At 45.6% G+C, this 19,400-nt stretch overlaps 1 protein-coding gene across 1 annotated transcript in view; it reads left to right on the top strand.

Annotated features, from left to right (window-relative positions):
• The window catches only part of LOC124129056 (tubulin polyglutamylase TTLL7-like), a 35,436-nt gene extending 19,974 nt beyond the window's left edge, over nucleotides 1–15,462 (top strand). Inside the window, exons 12-18 of the mRNA XM_048400627.1 lie at nucleotides 2,579–2,677; nucleotides 3,048–3,365; nucleotides 6,226–6,360; nucleotides 8,177–8,257; nucleotides 9,672–9,832; nucleotides 10,177–10,380; nucleotides 13,138–15,462. Of these exons, the coding sequence (XP_048256584.1) occupies nucleotides 2,579–2,677; nucleotides 3,048–3,365; nucleotides 6,226–6,360; nucleotides 8,177–8,257; nucleotides 9,672–9,832; nucleotides 10,177–10,380; nucleotides 13,138–13,243 (1,104 nt within the window). The 3' untranslated portion in view covers nucleotides 13,244–15,462. The remainder of the gene's footprint in view (nucleotides 1–2,578; nucleotides 2,678–3,047; nucleotides 3,366–6,225; nucleotides 6,361–8,176; nucleotides 8,258–9,671; nucleotides 9,833–10,176; nucleotides 10,381–13,137) is intronic.
• Nucleotides 15,463–19,400: the final 3,938 nt, after the last annotated feature.

The following is a 19,400-nucleotide window of genomic DNA, read 5'->3' on the forward strand; positions in this document are numbered from 1 at the left end:
GACTGACCTGTGACTGTGTCACTGTGTGCCTGACTTGTAACTGTATGACTGTGTCACTCTGTGAATGAGTGACTGATCTGTGACTGTGTGACTGACCTGTGAATGAGTGACTGACCTGTGAATGAGTGACTGACCTGTGACTGTGTGACTGATCTGTGACTGTGTGACTGATCTGTGCCTGTGTGACTGACTTGTGTCTGACCTTTGACTGTGTGACTGACCTGTGACTGTGTGACTGACCTGTGACTGTGTGACTGACCTGAGACTGTGTGACTGACCTGTGACTGTGTGACTGACTTGTGACTATATGACTGACCTGTGACTGTATGACTGTATGACTGACCTGTGACTGTGTGACTGACCTGTGACTGTATGAATGACTTGTGACTATTACTGACCTGTGACTGTGTGACTGACTTGTGACCATATGACTGACCTGTGACTGTGTGATTGACCTGGGACTGTTTGACTGACCTGTGACTGTGTGACTGACCTGGGACTGTGTGACTGACCTGTGACTGTGTGACTGACCTGTGACTGTATGACTTACCTGTGACTGTGTGACTGACCTGTGACTTTATGATTGACCTGTGACTGTCTGACTGACATGTGACTGTATGACTGACCTGTCACTGTATGACTGACCTGTCACTGTGTGACTGACTTGTGATTGTATGACTGACCTTTGACTGTGTGACTGACCTGTGACTGTGACTGACCTGTGAAAGTATGACTGTATGACTGACCTGTGACTCTGTGACTGTATGACTGACTTGTGACTTGTGACTGACCTGTGACTGTTTGACTGACCTGTGACTGTTTGACTGACCTGTGACTGTGTGACTGACCTGTGACTGTGTGACTGACCTGTGAATGAGTGACTGACCTGTGACTGTGTGACTGATCTGTGACTGTGTGACTGTATGACTGTGTGACTGACTTGTGACTGACCTTTGACTGTGTGACTGACCTGTGACTGTGTGACTGACCTGTGACTGTGTGACTGACCTGAGACTGTGTGACTGACCTGTGACTGTGTGACTGACTTGTGACTGTATGACTGACCTGTGACTGTATGACTGTATGACTGACCTGTGACTGTGTGACTGACCTGTGACTGTATGAATGACTTGTGACTATTACTGACCTGTGACTGTGTGACTGACTTGTGACCATATGACTGACCTGTGACTGTGTGACTGACCTGGGACTGTTTGACTGACCTGTGACTGTGTGACTGACCTGGGACTGTGTGACTGACCTGTGACTGTGTGACTGACCTGTGACTGTATGACTTACCTGTGACTGTGTGACTGACCTGTGACTTTATGATTGACCTGTGACTGTCTGACTGACATGTGACTGTATGACTGACCTGTCACTGTATGACTGACCTGTCACTGTGTGACTGACTTGTGATTGTATGACTGACCTTTGACTGTGTGACTGACCTGTGACTGTGACTGACCTGTGAAAGTATGACTGTATGACTGACCTGTGACTCTGTGACTGTATGACTGACTTGTGACTTGTGACTGACCTGTGACTGTTTGACTGACCTGTGACTGTTTGACTGACCTGTGACTGTGTGACTGACCTGTGACTGTGTGACTGACCTGTGACTGTGTGACTGACCTGTGACTCTATGACTTGACTTGTGACTGTATGACTTGACTTGTGACTGTGTGACTGTGTGACTGTTTGACTGACCTGTGACTGTGTGACTGACCTGTGACTGTGTGACTGACCTGTGACTGTGTGACTGACTTATGACTGTGTGACTGACCTGTGACTGTATGACTGACCTGTGACTGTGTGACTGACCTGTGACTGTGTGACTGACCTTTGACTGTGTGGCTGACCTGTGACTCTATGACTTGAGTTGTGACTGTATGACTTGACCTGTGACTGTATGACTGACCTCCTCTGATTGTATGACTGACCTGTGACTGTGTGACTGACTTGTGACTGTGTGACTGACCTGTGACTGTTTGACTGTGAGACTGACCTGTGACTGTTTGACTGTGTGACTGACCTGTGACTGTTTGACTGTTTGACTGTGAGACTGACCTGTGACTGTATGACTGTTTGACTGTGTGACCGACCTGTGACTGTTTGACTGGGTGACTGACCTGTGACTGACTTGTGACTGACCTGTGACTGTGTGACTGACCTGTGACTGTGTAACTGACCTGTGACTGTGTGACTGACTTGTGACTGTGTGACTGACCTGTGACTGTTTGACTGACCTGTGACTGTATGACTGTGTGACTGACCTGTGACTGTATGACTGTGTGACTGACCTGCGACTGTGTGACTGTGTGACTGACCTGTGACTGTGTGACTGTTTGACTGACTTGTGACTGTGTGTGACTGGCTTGTGTGACTGTGTATGACTGACTTGACACTTTGTGACTGACTCTGGACTGTATGGCTGACCTGTGACTGTATGGCTGACCTGTGACTGTATGACTGTAGGACTGACTTGTGACTGTATGTCTGACTTGTGACTGTATGTCTGACCTGTATGACTGTATGTCTGACTTGTCACTGTATGTCTGACTTGTCACTGTTTCAGGAGGAGGAGATCATGGACATGCTGGCTGAGTGTGAGGCTGATGAGAAGGAGGGGCGTGTCTTCACCAACCCCGGGTCATCGCGACCTAGAGGACCTAAGGTCAGGAGTTCAGTCCAAACTGTAGGAGATTCAGTTCCATAGTTCTAATGTAGTTGTTTACCATACACAACGAATGGTTATTTCTCAGAGTGGTCGGCGTCTACAGATGCAGTCTTTGGGTTTTTTAAGCCAATATTCTGTCATTTAACTGAAATGTTGTTCCACCCAGTATTTTTCAGTGGTAGAAACCGACTAGTGAGGATCCTTGGATACAGTTTGTGATGTGACTGTTACACTGTTAAGTTGTTGTCACTGGTTTTCCTGGCTAAGATTCAATCATGTAATGGCAGCCGTGATTGCTGACTGAGGTTTAGAACAGCACCCACTCATTCTTTATGTGTCCATACAACCTCGACCTGTCTGCCTTCAGCCTCTTCAGAGTATGCCAGAGAGTATTCCGGCACCACGTGACGAGCTAGACGACGATGATGAAGACGAGTTGAGTGACAGTGCCTCTCCCCCTAGTTCTACAGTTCTCCGGCGCCGCTCAGCACACACACCCCCACGACCTTCTTCCCGACCAGACAGCGTCCACAGCAACCGCAGTTCGCGGCCGACGTCGGGGGTTCTACGCATGACCCAGCGCCCCTCCAGCAACACGTCCCTTCCCGGGGCCCAGCAGCGCTCCAAGTCGTTGTCCCGGGCGGCCACCTCCAACAAACTCACCATCATGCAGAGGAATGGCATTGTAAGAACTGGCTTACTTTCACAGTGTATGAAACTCCTGGTGAAAGAAAATATTTTGCTTTTTTCAAAAGCCTTTTGTGAGGGAAATGGTAGCTAGAAACTTGATTAAGATGCAGATGCCTGTGCGTAAGATTTTTATCATTATTTGACTCGTTTTGTAAGTTTGGATAACTCAGTAGCCTAGTCCTAGCGTCAGTTGTAAGTTTGGATAACTCACTGGCCTAGTCCTAGCGTCAGTTGTAAGTTTGGATAACTCACTGGCCTAGTCCTAGCGTCAGTTGTAAGTTTGGATAACTCACTGGCCTAGTCCTAGCGTCAGTTGTAAGTTTGGATAACTCAGTAGCCTAGTCCTAGCGTCAGTTGTAAGTTTGGATAACTCAGTAGCCTAGTCCTAGCGTCAGTTGTAAGTTTGGATAACTCAGTAGCCTAGTCCTAGCGTCAGTTGTAAGTTTGGATAACTCAGGAGCCTAGTCCTAGCGTCAGTTGTAAGTTTGGATAACTCAGTAGCCTAGTCCTAGCGTCAGTTGTAAGTTTGGATAACTCACTGGCCTAGTCCTAGCGTCAGTTGTAAGTTTGGATAACTCACTGGCCTAGTCCTAGCGTCAGTTGTAAGTTTGGATAACTCACTGGCCTAGTCCTAGCGTCAGTTGTAAGTTTGGATAACTCAGTAGCCTAGTCCTAGCGTCAGATGTAAGTTTGGATAACTCAGTAGCCTAGTCCTAGCGTCAGTTGTAAGTTTGGATAACTCAGTAGCCTAGTCCTAGCGTCAGTTGTAAGTTTGGATAACTCACTGGCCTAGTCCTAGCGTCAGTTGTAAGTTGTAAGTTGTAAGAGTATAGGTTTTTGACTGCATCAGGGCTCAATAAAAATTATCCATACAAAGTTACATTTACGCATTTATAAAAGTTGTTGTTTTAAGGGTACTTTATTGCAGGATAAGGAACAGTCGGCGCCTTTGATCTTTTAGAAAATAAGTTTGATTAGTGTGGGCTACACCCGTTTGTGAATAATCCCGGTTCCTGATATGACCAGGCAGCACACACCTCGGCACCTGTACTTGTGTGGAAGGGATGTTGATGTAGTAGCAGGGAGAATATGACCAGGCAGCACACACCTCGGCACCTGTACTTGTGTGGAAGGGATGTAGTAGTCGGGAGAATATGACCAGGCAGCACACACCTGGGCACCTGTACTTGTGTGGAAGGGATGTTGATGTAGTAGCGGGGAGAATATGACCAGGCAGCACACACCTCGGCACCTGTACTTGTGTGGAAGGGATGTTGATGTAGTAGCGGGGAGAATATGACCAGGCAGCACACACCTCGGCACCTGTACTTGTGTGGAAGGGATGTTGATGTAGTAGCGGGGAGAATATGACCAGGCAGCACACACCTCGGCACCTGTACTTGTGTGGAAGGGATGTTGATGTAGTAGCGGGGAGAATATGACCAGGCAGCACACACCTCGGCACCTGTACTTGTGTGGAAGGGATGTTGATGTAGTAGCGGGGAGAATATGACCAGGCAGCACACACCTGGGCACCTGTACTTGTGTGGAAGGGATGTTGATGTAGTAGCGGGGAGAATATGACCAGGCAGCACACACCTCGGCACCTGTACTTGTGTGGAAGGGATGTTGATGTAGTAGTGGGGAGAATATGACCAGGCAGCACACACCTCGGCACCTGTACTTGTGTGGAAGGGATGTTGATGTAGTAGTCGGGAGAATATGACCAGGCAGCACACACCTCGGCACCTGTACTTGTGTGGAAGGGATGTAGAAGTGGGGAGAATATGACCAGGCAGCACACACCTGGGCACCTGTACTTGTGTGGAAGGGATGTTGATGTAGTAGCGGGGAGAATATGACCAGGCAGCACACACCTCGGCACCTGTACTTGTGTGGAAGGGATGTTGATGTAGTAGTTGGGAGAATATGACCAGGCAGCACACACCTCGGCACCTGTACTTGTGTGGAAGGGATGTTGATGTAGTAGTGGGGAGAATATGACCAGGCAGCACACACCTGGGCACCTGTACTTGTGTGGAAGGGATGTTGATGTAGTAGTGGGGAGAATATGACCAGGCAGCACACACCTGGGCACCTGTACTTGTGTGGAAGGGATGTAGTAGTCGGGAGAATATGACCAGGCAGCACACACCTCGGCACCTGTACTTGTTTGGAAGGGATGTTGATGTAGTCGTGGGGAGAATATGACCAGGCAGCACACACCTGGGCACCTGTACTTGTGTGGAAGGGATGTTGATGTAGTCGTGGGGAGAATATGACCAGGCAGCACACACCTCGGCACCTGTACTTGTGTGGAAGGGATGTTGATGTAGTAGCGGGGAGAATATGACCAGGCAGCACACACCTGGGCGCCTGTACTTGTGTGGAAGGGATGTAGTAGTGGGGAGAATATGACCAGGCAGCACACACCTCGGCACCTGTACTTGTGTGGAAGGGATGTTGATGTAGTAGTGGGGAGAATATGACCAGGCAGCACATACCTCGGCACCTGTACTTGTGTGGAAGGGATGTTGATGTAGTAGCGGGGAGAATATGACCAGGCAGCACACACCTCGGCACCTGTACTTGTGTGGAAGGGATGTAGTAGTGGGGAGAATATGACCAGGCAGCACACACCTCGGCACCTGTACTTGTGTGGAAGGGATGTAGTAGTGGGGAGAATATGACCAGGCAGCACACACCTCGGCACCTGTACTTGTGTGGAAGGGATGTAGTAGTGGGGAGAATGTGACTTTATGCTCACGGAATGTGTGGCAATGATGTGGGTGGCACAAGACTGAGGTGTTAGACCACTGGCTCAAGTACATCCGACTGTTTGATTGTGTCTGCAGGATGACAACTTCCTGTCGTCGATGGTGAAGGAGCGGGAGGAGGAGCTGACGAAGAAGACGCTGTCATCTCTCAATGAGATGCGGATCAAGTTCCCCGGCAAGACAGACCTTGAAGCTGACACACTTCTAGACAAGGTAGGGGAGACAACCGAGAATGTCGTCAACAAGCTCCTCACAGTGATAGCCCATTTGCAGAGATCTCAGTGCTATTGCTGCCACCTGTCACTGTGATAGGTGACCACAACCATGCTTGGCTCCGCAACAGATTATTATGTTTATAAACAAGCGATGACTGCCTTGACACTGAATACTCTTACCCCAGCTAAATTACTTTCTTTGTTTGTCAATTTGAATTTCTATTTCATTTCAACTGTAAGGGGGGAGTTGGGTGATTTTCCATTTGTCTGAAATCTTGAACCAATCTGATCAAACAATCAAAAAGGTAAATTCATGTGGGAAATATGGTCAGTCGTAAACCTTTTCAAAATTCACCATTATGGCATTGCCAAAGACAGAAACAAAAGTATAAATGTTACTATGTTTGGGGTTAGAGGGCAAATTTCAAGATTCCTGTAGTGGCAGTGCCTACACTGGTGGCAGCGATGTTACCAAGATTGTAACAAAGGTATCACTCGCTTGGAAGGAGCTTGTTGTCTTTAAGTGATAAGGGAGATAACTGATGTAAGATTCAGCGGGATAAGATAGCAGTAAATGTTATTGATGACAAGCTTGGCAAAAGATCATTGGGATAAGAGTGATGGCACCTTGGAATTTAATGTAGGGGAAGTAACTGCTGTTGGTGCAAGGTGATTACAAGAAGCAATGATATGATTGGTTTGTTTGTTGTTTTATGCCGCACTCAGCAATATTCCAGCTATATGACGGTGGTCTGTAAATAATCAAGTCTGGACCAGACAATTCAGTGATTGATATCATGAGCATCGATCAACGCAATTGGGATCGATGACATGCATCAACCAAGTCAGCGAGCCTGACCACCCAATCCGGTTAGTCGCTTCTTACGACAAGCATAGTCACCTTTTACTAAGGGAATGTGGTGAGCTAATTAGAGTGAGTAAGGATAGGTTATGCCGCTGTTAGCAATATCACAGCAGGGTACATCAGAAATATGCCTCACAGCCCTGGCGGTTTAACGCTGCTTTTCACAGTATTCCAGTTATATCACGGTGTGTCAGCTTAATGTGGAAGGAAAGCCCCAAGTGCTGCAGGTCTCAGACGTTTACCACTTCGGTGAAACCCACGAGCACGGGTATGGTGCTGACAACCTAGAAATATGATCGGGCTGAACCAGGATTCAAACCCACAATCATAGGTTTCTGGCGTGCCCAAGGGAAGCAACTCTGCACAGCGAATCGCGGCACCTTAGAGGACTGGGCCACCCATGCCCCCCTCCAGCCCTGGAATAGTTAGAGGCATTTGGTGTTTCTCTTGTAAACAGTTACAGTGATCAAACATTTAGATATATGACAGTGGTAGAGTTATCATTGCTTCCTGAAACGGGCCATGATTATGTGATTATGTCAGATGTAGGAATGTAAGGATAAAAAAATAATAGTCTTGGTTCTGCATCATCATTAAGTCTGCCACACGTTTTGTTTTTATTTCATTTTCAAATTCTTTAAAAAAAATAGTAACAACAATGCGATCCAATATAGCATGCAGTTACTTCCCTTTACATGCACACTGCTTTACTGCTAGTCTTGTGATATGGTCGTGGCGGCAATAGGAGTTTGTATGCTTGTTTATGTAGGGAGGCCCTTTCCCAGGTTGATGGTACACAACTGTTTATTTGGTTACGTATTAGTTTGAACAAGCAACAAAAAAAACACTACCCGCCCGCACTATATTTTCAAAAGTCATTGCCTGAGAACCAATTCTTTTATTTTTTTAAGCCTAAAGTTGAAGTATGTGCACTTGTCGTTTGTTGCAGCTGAATGAGAACTGGAAGTTCCACAAGCCGCGGATAGCATCCTACTGGCTGGTCAAACTGGACTCCATCAAGAGGAGGAAGGTGAGGATGCATGTTGGCAGACAGTAAACATGAGAAACTGATGAAGCAACGTGGTTCAGTCAGATGTTCATGTTATAATTCCATGATGCAGAATAGGTAAATGGAGGTGGCGCGTCAAGGCGAAGGACTTCATGGAGTTCAAATCCCAAAGTTGCCCTGATTATGGTCCTCGGTTCGTCTGCACCAATACTTGTGGGTTGACCAGAGTTGTAAATGTCCATCACTGACATTAGGTTGACACACTATGTTATCATACCTCCATGTCCGAATGATGAGATCTGATATGTCCACATGATCTGGATAAAATACTATGGATCCCATCTTGGAGGGAAATAAATTTCTCAGCAGGGGAATAAATCCCTTATACACCACCACGAGCAAGTCAAGCTGCATGTGGATTTCTGAAAGGCAGAATGAATCCCTTAAACTCCTCTTCCAAGTAAAAAGTCACATGCTTTTGCCGAGTCAATGAAAGTCACATGATATAGCACAAGTTAACCTCGGCTCTATGGAACAGGTGTTTTCTATCAATTTTGAATTTGTTTTAATTCTTTTACAATATCTTAATAAAACATGTCAGTAAGATACATTCATTGTAGCAGGATCACAAGGGGTACATAGGGTTTTATGTGTTCCGCGTTGGGTTTTATGTGTTCCGCGTTGGGTTTTACGTGTTCCGCATAGGGTTTTATGTGTTCCGCGTTGGGTTTTATGTGTTCCGCGTTGGGTTTTATGTGTTCTGCGTTGGGTTTTATGTGTTCCGCGTTGGGTTTCACGTGTTCCGCATAGGGTTTTATGTGTTCCGCGTTGGGTTTTATGTGTTCAGCGTTGGGTTTTATGTGTTCCGCGTTGGGTTTTATGTGTTCTGCGTTGGGTTTTACGTGTTCCGCATAGGGTTTTATGTGTTCCGCGTTGGGTTTTATGTGTTCTGCGTTGGGTTTTACGTGTTCCGCGTTGGGTTTTATGTGTTCTGCGTTGGGTTTTATGTGTTCCGCGTTGGGTTTTATGTGTTCCGCATAGGGTTTTATGTGTTCCGCGTTGGGTTTTATGTGTTCTGCGTTGGGTTTTATGTGTTCCGCGTTGGGTTTTATGTGTTCCGCATAGGGTTTTATGTGTTCCGCGTTGGGTTTTATGTGTTCTGCGTTGGGTTTTACGTGTTCCGCATAGGGTTTTATGTGTTCCGCATTGGGTTTTATGTGTTCTGCGTTGGGTTTTATGCCACCCGCTACCGGCTTGTAGGACACGTTAAACTCCATGAACCCCTCGTGATCCAGCTACAACATGATATACCTGATATAATCACTTAAACACATTTCACTGGATCTAACAATAACAAATGTTGGGGAAACACGTTTAGGAGGACTTGTTGTAAGTATGCTGGAAGTGTTTGTAATTTGAAGAATGTCTTTTCAAGGTGACTGACATTGTGAGGTCCAATGTCAAGGCTGTATTACAAAGGATCTGGAGATGTTCGGATGTGGACAACTTGCGCCTGTATCGGATCTTCAGCCGGGTGTTTAACCGTCTGTTGTGGAGTCACGGCCAGGGGCTGTGGAACTGCTTCTCCTCAACGGGGTACGTTCTTCACAGTTTAGAATATGATGTGTGAACAATGTTTTTTAAGATAATTTTTGTGTTTGGCTTGTGAAAGATCAATGTGTTTGTATTTATTTAGTAAATATCCAGATTGTAATGCAGAGTTATCTTTCTTGGACTAAACTAGGCCACAATGGCTGCTTACAAGTTTAAATGATTTTTCTGCCTGTTGGAAAATCCGGTGATTGGTCAATTTAAAAAAGGTACTGTTCATTCATTGAAAGAAAAAGTCCAAGCATGATCTACCGGGTATCTATCAGTAGAAATGTGTGTTCCCACTGGCCGCTGTTTGTGATCAACTCGCTGTTTGGATACTTTGACAGCAACTCGTGGGAGACGATATTCAACAAGAGTTCGGAGAACATTAGTGATGCGGAGATGAACTGCTGCCGGCGAATCGTACAGCTGTGTCGAGACTGTCTCTTAATCGTGTACCAGTTCGCTGCCGAGGCAAAATCAACGTCACAGACAGCGCCCTCTAGTGAGAGCGAGGAGCCTCCCACAGCACCACCACCAACAAGCAATGGGTGAGGGTGATTGTGTGTGTGATTGTGTGTGTGTGTGTGTGTGGGGGGGGGGGGGGCAGGCGTTTTGAGAGTGTGTGTGTGTGTGTGTGGGGGGGTGTGTGTGTGTTGAGGGGGGTGTGTGTGTGTGTTGAGGGTATGTGGTGTGTGTGTTGAGGGGTGAATGTGTGTGTTGAGGGGGTGTGGTGTGTGTGTTGAGGGGGTGGGGTGTGTGTGTTGAGGGGGTGTGGTGTGTGTGTTGAGGGGGTGGGGGGTGTGTGTTGAGGGGGGGTGGTGTGTGTGTTGAGGGGGTGTGGTGTGTGTGTTGAGGAGGTGGGGTGTGTGTGTTGAGGGGGTGTGGTGTGTGTGTTGAGGGGGTGTGGTGTGTGTGTTGAGGGGGTGGCGTGTGTGTGTTGAGGGGTAGTGGTGTGTGTGTTGAGGGGGTGGGGTGTGTGTGTTGAGGGTGTGTGTGTGTTGAGGGAGTGTGGTGTGTGTGTTGAGGGGGTGGGGTGTGTGTGTTGAGGGGGTGTGGTGTGTGTGTTGAGGGGGTGGGGTGTGTGTGTTGAGGGGGTGTGGTGTGTGTGTTGAGGGGGTGGGGTGTGTGTGTTGAGGGGGTGGGGTGTGTGTGTTGAGGGGGTGTGGTGTGAGTGTTGAGGGGGTGTGGTGTGTGTGTTGAGGGGGTGTGGTGTGTGTGTTGAGGGGGTGGGGTGTGTGTGTTGAAGGTGTGTGTGTGTTGAGGGGGTGTGGTGTGTGTGTTGAGGGGGTGGGGTGTGTGTGTTGAGGGGGTGTGGTGTGTGTGTTGAGGGGGTGGGGTGTGTGTGTTGAGGGGGTGTTGTGTGTGTGTTGAGGGGGTGGGGTGTGTGTGTTGAGGGGGTGTGGTGTGTGTGTTGAGGAGGTGGGGTGTGTGTGTTGAGGGGGTGTTGTGTGTGTGTTGAGGGGGTGGGGTGTGTGTGTTGAGGGGGTGTGGTGTGTGTGTTGAGGAGGTGTGTGTGTTGAGGAGGTGTGTGTGTTGAGGGGGTGGGGTGTGTGTGTTGAGGGGGGGTGTGTGTTGAGGGGGTGTGGTGTGTGTGTTGAGGGGGTGGGGTGTGTGTGTTGAGGGGGTGTGGTGTGTGTGTTGAGGGGGTGGGGTGTGTGTGTTGAGGGGGTGTGGTGTGTGTGTTGAGGGGGTGGGGTGTGTGTGTTGAGGGGGTGTGGTGTGTGTGTTGAGGGGGTGTGGTGTGTGTTGAGGGGGTGTGGTGTGTGTGTTGAGGGGGTGTGGTGTGTGTGTTGAGGGGGTGTGGTGTGTGTGTTGAGGGGGTGGGGTGTGTGTGTTGAGGGGGTGGCGTGTGTGTGTTGAGGGGGTGTGGTGTGTGTTTTGAGGGGGTGGGGTGTGTGTGTTGAGGGTGTGTGTGTGTTGAGGGGGTGTGGTGTGTGTGTTGAGGGGGTGGGGTGTGTGTGTTGAGGGGGTGTGGTGTGTGTGTTGAGGGGGTGGGGTGTGTGTGTTGAGGGGGTGTGGTGTGTGTGTTGAGGGGATGGGGTGTGTGTGTTGAGGGGATGGGGTGTGTGTGTTGAGGGGGTGGGGTGTGTGTGTTGAGGGGGTGTGGTGTGTGTGTTGAGGGGGTGTGGTGTGTGTGTTGAGGGGGTGTGGTGTGTGTGTTGAGGGGGTGGGGTGTGTGTGTTGAGGGGGTGGGGTGTGTGTGTTGAGGGGGTGTGGTGTGTGTGTTGAGGGGGTGGGGTGTGTGTGTTGAGGGTGTGTGTGTGTTGAGGGGGTGTGGTGTGTGTGTTGAGGGGGTGTGGTGTGTGTGTTGAGGGGGTGTGGTGTGTGTGTTGAGGGGGTGTGGTGTGTGTGTTGAGGAGGTGGGGTGTGTGTGTTGAGGGGGTGTTGTGTGTGTGTTGAGGGGGTGGGGTGTGTGTGTTGAGGGGGTGTGGTGTGTGTGTTGAGGGGGTGGGGTGTGTGTGTTAAGGGGGTGGGGTGCGGATGTTGAGGGGGTGTCGGGGTGTTGAGGTGGGGTGTGTATGTTGAGGAGGTGGGGTGTGTGTGGTGAGGGGGTGGGGTGTGTGTGATGAGGGTGTGGGTGTTGTTGCAGGGGAGATTTATAGACCTACAACAGTAGTAGCGCAAAGACAATCGTAACTCACATACTTTACTATAGACTTACAACAGTCGTAGCTCTTACACGATCTTAACTCCCATACTTTAACTTAGACTAACAACAAATGAGCTCTAACCTGATTGTAGCTCCGCTACTTTAACTTAGACTTACAACAATCGTAGCTCTAACCTGATCGTAACTCCCATACTTTAACTTAGACTTACAACAATCGTAGCTCTAACCTGATCGTAACTCCCATACTTTAACTTAGACTTACAACAATCGTAGCTCTAACCTGATCGTAACTCCCATACTTTAACTTAGACTTACAACAATCGTAGCTCTAACCTGATCGTAACTCCCATACTTTAACATAGACTTAAAACCTTCGTAGCGCTTACCTGATCGTAACTGCCATACTTTAACTTAGACTTACAACAATCGTAGCTCTAACCTGATCGTAACTCCCATACTTTAACATAGACTTAAAACCTTTGTAGCGCTAACCTGATCGTAACTCCCATACTTTAACTTAGACTTACAACAATCGTAGCTCTAACCTGATCGTAACTCCCATACTTTAACATAGACTTAAAACCTTCGTAGCGCCAAGACGATTTTCCAACAGTCGTAACACTATGACTGCTTTGTTACATGTGACCCTGTACTGATCAAACTGACTTCAAGTGCAACTGCCTTACTCACACAGATTCCTGGCCAGTCGAGACATGAAGCCGCCGGCCACCTGGAACCCTCACACCTTCAGTCAGCGCTACTCCAAGCTCTACAACAGGGCTGAGGGGATGGGCTCGTGACACACCAGCTGGGAACACCATGTCTGCAGCCCGGATGTAGCAGCGTAGTTGTAGCAGTCCAGATGTTGCAGTGTAGATGGTGGCAACGTGTGGCACATAGGCACTGGCCCACCGAGCGATCTTAGTGCTGTGATCATTGTAAGGCTGCGAAAATGTATGGGAGTGACGATGGTCTTAGTGCTAAGATCACTTTGCGGAATTGGTCCCTGGAGGCCAGCTGCCACCATACTGCTTGTCACTACATCACTACAACTACTTCTAGTGATGACACAAACGTGTGACAAATCTCACATTCCCAAGTAGAATCCTGTGATTGTAAGGCCAGGCTAATTTTGTTTTACAGATTTTCTAGGTTGAGATAAAAATGCTGTCTGTGTTGAGGTCAATTTCCTGACGTACACCTTGACATTAACAAACATATGAGTAATCAGAAATAGAAGTCGGGCTCTTTACTTACATTTTACAAAATGATGGGCTGGTGGCTCATGGTTTAAACAAGAATATAAAATGGTCTAACATCAGTGAAAACATCATCTTAAACATCAAAAACAGCGGAAATATCGGCCTTATGACTTTTTAGCCTATATTTAGATTATTTATTAGATTCATGCAGACACAACAAATAGCTGAACTATGTACTGTGTATCGCTGTGGCCCCTTGTGTATGATCTCTGTGGCCCCTAGTGTATGATCGCTGTGGCCCCTAGTGTATTATAGCTGTGGCCCCTAGTGTATAATTGCTGTGGCCTTTAGGGTACGATCGCTGTGACCCCTAGTGTATGATCACTGTGGCCCCTAGTGTATGATCACTGTGGCCCCTAGTGTACGATCGCTGTGGCCCCTAGCGAACGATCGCTGTGACCCCTAGTGTATGATCACTGTGGCCCCTAGTGTATGATCACTGTGGCCCCTAGTGTATGATCACTGTGGCCCCTAGTGTATGATCGCTGTGGCCCCTAGCAAACGATCGCTGTGACCCCTAGTGTATGATCACTGTGGCCCCTAGTGTATAATCACTGTGGCCCCTAGTGTATAATCACTGTGGCCCCTAGTGTATGATCACTGTGGCCCCTAGTGTATGATCACTGTGGCCCCTAGTGTATGATCACTGTGGCCCCTAGTGTATAATCACTGTGGCCCCTAGTGTATGATCACTGTGGCCCCTAGTGTATGATAACTGTGGCCCCTAGTGTATAATCACTGTGGCCCCTAGTGTATAATCACTGTGGCCCCTAGTGTATAATCACTGTGGCCCCTAGTGTATAATCACTGTGGCCCCTAGTGTATAATCACTGTGGCCCCTAGTGTATGATCACTGGCCCCTAGTGTATAATCACTGTGGCCCCTAGTGTATAATCACTGTGGCCCCTAGTGTATGATCACTGTGGCCCCTAGTGTATAATCACTGTGGCCCCTAGTGTATGATCACTGTGGCCCCTAGTGTATAATCACTGTGGCCCCTAGTGTATAATCGCTATGGCCTCTAAACCTGTGGTATCAATTGAGCACAACACAGAACCCAATACTTGGTACTTTTGATGGTGTACTGTATTAACTGGTACTACTTTGGCCTGCAGCCTAACATACTCGACGCCATGATAATAAAACAACTAGAATTGTGTCTGCTGTGTCTGGCACGTAGGTCGCTGTATTGCTGACAATGCCGATACCAATAAACCGAAGGATAAACTTTCTTTGTCTCCCTTGACACTTCCGGTGTTGGAGAACAAAGCTGTGCCTTGACCAGATGGAAGCCATGGCGACCACTGGGGATGACATTATGCCTACAGTCTGGTGTATATATAGATATATATATACGTTTCTGACATGGAATTTTAGTTTATATGTGTGTACTTGAAATAATCACAGTGTATCTTGAGCAGAATATGTGTAGGTCATGAAATGATTTGTGTTGTGTTCAATAATATACAACCACAATATGTCTACAATGTTACTGATATTTGTATATTGTCTTATACAAGAAGCCATAAAATGTATTGTCTTATACAAGGAGCCATATAATGTATTGTCTTATACAAGGAGCCATATATTGTATTGTCTTATACAAGGAGCCATAATGTATTGTCTTATGCTAGGAGCCAACTTGTATATTGTCCTATATGAGGGGCCAACTTGTATGGGCAGCCATTCGGTTAAAAAATACAAAGTTAAAATTTGACAAAAGTACACAATAAAGGTCAAATATTACGAATAAAGAACTAAATGTTACTAATAAAGGTCAAAATACAGAACAATGAGACGCTGGTTAAAAAAATATAAAGTGGATATAAAGGTCAAAAGTATGCAATATTAATAGTCAAATGTTACGAAAAGATGTCATAAGAAAAGAAAGAACAATGTGTTCTAAAGAAACGTCAGTGAGCATGAAAGGACGTTTATAATAAAGAACGTCAGTGAGCATGAAAGGACGTTTATAATAAAGAACGTCAGTGAGCACGAAAGTACGTTGACAACAAAGAACGCCAGATGGCGCTGCAATTTGTAAAACATTCCGAGTTTAATCAGCTTGTTCCGCCGTGTATTTGATAACTGAATGCATGCCGAGGTGCACAATGTATTACGTCACTGCTCGTGCACTCACTGTCTGACGTCATATATATACATAATGTATAATGTACACATTGTGTTTCTACGTTGCGTTTAAGCATGGTCACTGGCCAAGCGCCTTTTCATAAATACAGCATACTGTGTAATCCGACATCTGCCTAATTAGTACATGTATTTTGTATACAACCTTCAGTAAGCATTCATTTAACGCTAAACTAGGATTAATCTACAATGATCCAATAACTGTTCATGCACAGTGCAACACGAGGGTGCTATGATAAATAACTCGTGAATAGTTGTGGTATCTGACTCGCTTTCGCTCGTCAGATACCACAACTATTCACTCGTTTCATAAAATTGGTATTACACGGGAGCTCGTTTAGTATTCTATATGTGCACCTCGGCATGCATTCAGTTATCATATACACGGCTGAACAAGCCGATTAAACTCGAAATGCTTTACAAATTGCAGCGCCATCTGGCGTTCTTTATTGTCAACATCCTTTCGTGCTCACTGACGTTCTTTATTGTAAACGTTCTTTCGTGCTCACTGACGTTCTTTATTGTAAACGTCCTTTCATTCTCACTGACGTTCTTTCAAACACATTGTTCTTTCTTTTCTTATGACGTCTTTTCGTAACATTTGACTATTAATATTAATACTTTCGTCCTTTGTTTCAACTTTGTATTTGTTTAACCGGCGTCTCTTTGTTTTGTATTTTGACCTTTAGTATTAACATTTAGTTCTTTATTCGTAATATTTGACCTTTATTGTGTACTTTTGTCCTTTTTTTCAACTTTGTATTTTTTGACCGAATGGCCGCCCATAAACTTGTATATTTCTGCTCTGATAGTGCTGGATTCTTACCTTGTACAAAACAAAGCATTACAGTCAAAACTGTAAAAATGTTCATTTCATGAAATTCCTGTAATAAGTCCTATTTATCCTAGTATGCGTATGCTCTGTAAATATATCGTACGTCCTTGTAGCTTGTTAATATCGGAAGTAGTTAGCTGTACTTGAGTACGTTGTACATTAAACTGACTGATCCTGGATACCTGTATAGTGTCTAGTCACATGCACCCATCTTGTCACCTGCACCTCAATAGTTGTACGACTTGACGGACATCTTGCACCACTCTCTCGGAGTTGAAGCTCGGGAGTGTAGAATCCCACGTGTACAACATGGTTTCCACTGCTGGATCATGTCACTGACCAGTGGTCAGTCTACCTTGGCATTCAACTCCCGTTTCAATACAGTGTACCTTGTGACGCCGGACAATAGTGTTCTCATTGCTGTGCTAGCAAGTTCACTTTCACGTATGTAGAATGGTCTTCAAAATGTGTAATGAAGTTACATGTATTTAGTTACACACATATTTTCTCAATATAATTCTTAATATATTTAAATAATAACATGATTAATAACCACATAATACCCTGTACTACTTCACACACAAATATGTGGAACAGTTTTAATCTTTTGGAATTATTTTTTTCTTTTAGATGAAGCGTCTAGGAAGGCATTTTTTAGAAATAATTGTTTTGTCCCAAATTGGGGGTTATGTTTGAGGCTTCTTTTTTTAAAATCCAAAGTATTTTAACAAGTTTTTAACATGTGTAAAGTAATGGGATAATTTTGAAATAAGGATTGTTTGCCGACCTTGTTGGCGTTGTTATTAGTGACTACAACTCACCTTCACAAAGACTGATCTCCAGCTACATCAACTGATGGGGAATTGGTTCACCCCGGGATGAATGTGGAAGTTCAATAAACAGAGAATTGAAACATGCGTGTAAATGCTAAATGTGTATATTTTTATCTGACTATACACGGATTTTTCATAAATGGACAACTTAAGTGCTGTTAATTATGTCTTCATGTAAAACCTTCAATAAAGTCAGTGACTGCCTACATATCTCTGTAGCAAAGTGTGAATTGGTTCTGTAGTTGGGCCAAGCACAATAGATTGCAGTCACCATTCTTATTCTATTTTGACCTTTTAGAAATACCGATTTCAGAAATAAAGTGCAGAAATGCAGACCATCCAAGCTGAGGAAGCCATGTTTCTGACGCTGAACGACAGGTACCATGGTTACCATTTGCCTGTCCTTTGTGGACTGAACCTGGATGTATGTCCAACTTTGGGTGATATAATCTCCCATCTCGTACCCCATGTTTCTACAGTAGGCAACATGTGTAACTGGAGATCATAGCTTGTGTGGGTATTTGTAACAGACACAACTCTAATTATGATTACATAATTTATGTACAATAAGTGGTCACTATTCTACTGGACAATTCACCGTACTGGTATAATTGATACCAGTAAACATCTGGTCCACTGTCAAGGGTATTAATTTATCAACACTAGTTGTGTATAAAACGTGTACAATGCTGCTATATATACCTGTTATTGCGTAGACTGTGATACAATGTGTGCATCCGTCCTATGACTGGTGATGTTGAGAGCTCTGGCTGTTTCTGTTGACAATGCTTGCTCTCTCGCACTTACCGAGAGCTCCTTACAGCAACATACAACACCAGGCATGCTTTTCAATACAATATAAGACTTTAATAAATCAACTTATTTTCATTGATGGGTTGTTGTTATTCAGCTTGCATCCATGTTCTGATGGGCAAACTTTCAGATTGGCTCAAACTGTGGGATATATGTCCCAATGATATTTTTCAAAATAAATAATTATATATACACAAATGTTTTATTAAAAAAATGAAAAATCCCATGCTAAATTTGACATAATAAGCTGTTGCTTTTGTTTGACTTGAATTGGTTTTGTATATGATTAGCTGGTACACTGGCATTGAAAGCAGCAGCTGTGTCTGACGAAAGCAGCAGCTGTGTCTGATGAAAGGTTCAGCTGTGTCTGATGAAAGCAGCAGCTGTGTCTGACGAAAGCAGCAGCTGTGTCTGATGAAAGGTTCAGCTGTGTCTGATGAAAGGTTCAGCTGTGTCTGTTGAAAGCAGCAGATGTGTCTGATGAAAGGTTCAGCTGTGTCTGATGAAAGCAGCAGCTGTGTCTGATGAAAGGTTCAGCTGTGTCTGATGAAAGGTTCAGCTGTGTCTGATGAAAGCAGCAGCAGCTGTGTCTGATGAAAGGTTCAGCTGTGTCTGATGAAAGGCCCATTGCTTTTAAGGAATGGAGAGTTACAAGCATATTCCCCAACTTAAAACACATCCCTACATTGACAAAATATTCTCTTGTGGAGAATATTTGAAAAATAAACCAGAGCTCTTTGTAGTCTGTATTTATACTGTGTGAGTCTCCCTTGTGTGATGCAAGAGGGATGCATACTCTGCCGTTGAGAGCTGACATTTACAATGCATAGTAGACGGCTCTTCATAATTTTGTGCAGTCCTAGTCATTGGCTTGAATATTGTAAATATACATGCTGATGGGGATTATGGGAAATATAGAGCCCCGAACAAGGATATGTATACATGTTTACCTGAAGGTTTATCTTATTGCTATAAATATGAACATCTCTTACAGGTAGCCGCTCTAACACAACATTAGATACATATGCATATTATGTTTGAGCTTTTAAGCATTATGCAAAATTAT

This window comes from Haliotis rufescens, unplaced genomic scaffold (genome assembly GCF_023055435.1).
Source record: "Haliotis rufescens isolate VD_foot unplaced genomic scaffold, xgHalRufe1.0.p SCAF_2, whole genome shotgun sequence".
NCBI lineage: Eukaryota > Metazoa > Mollusca > Gastropoda > Lepetellida > Haliotidae > Haliotis > Haliotis rufescens.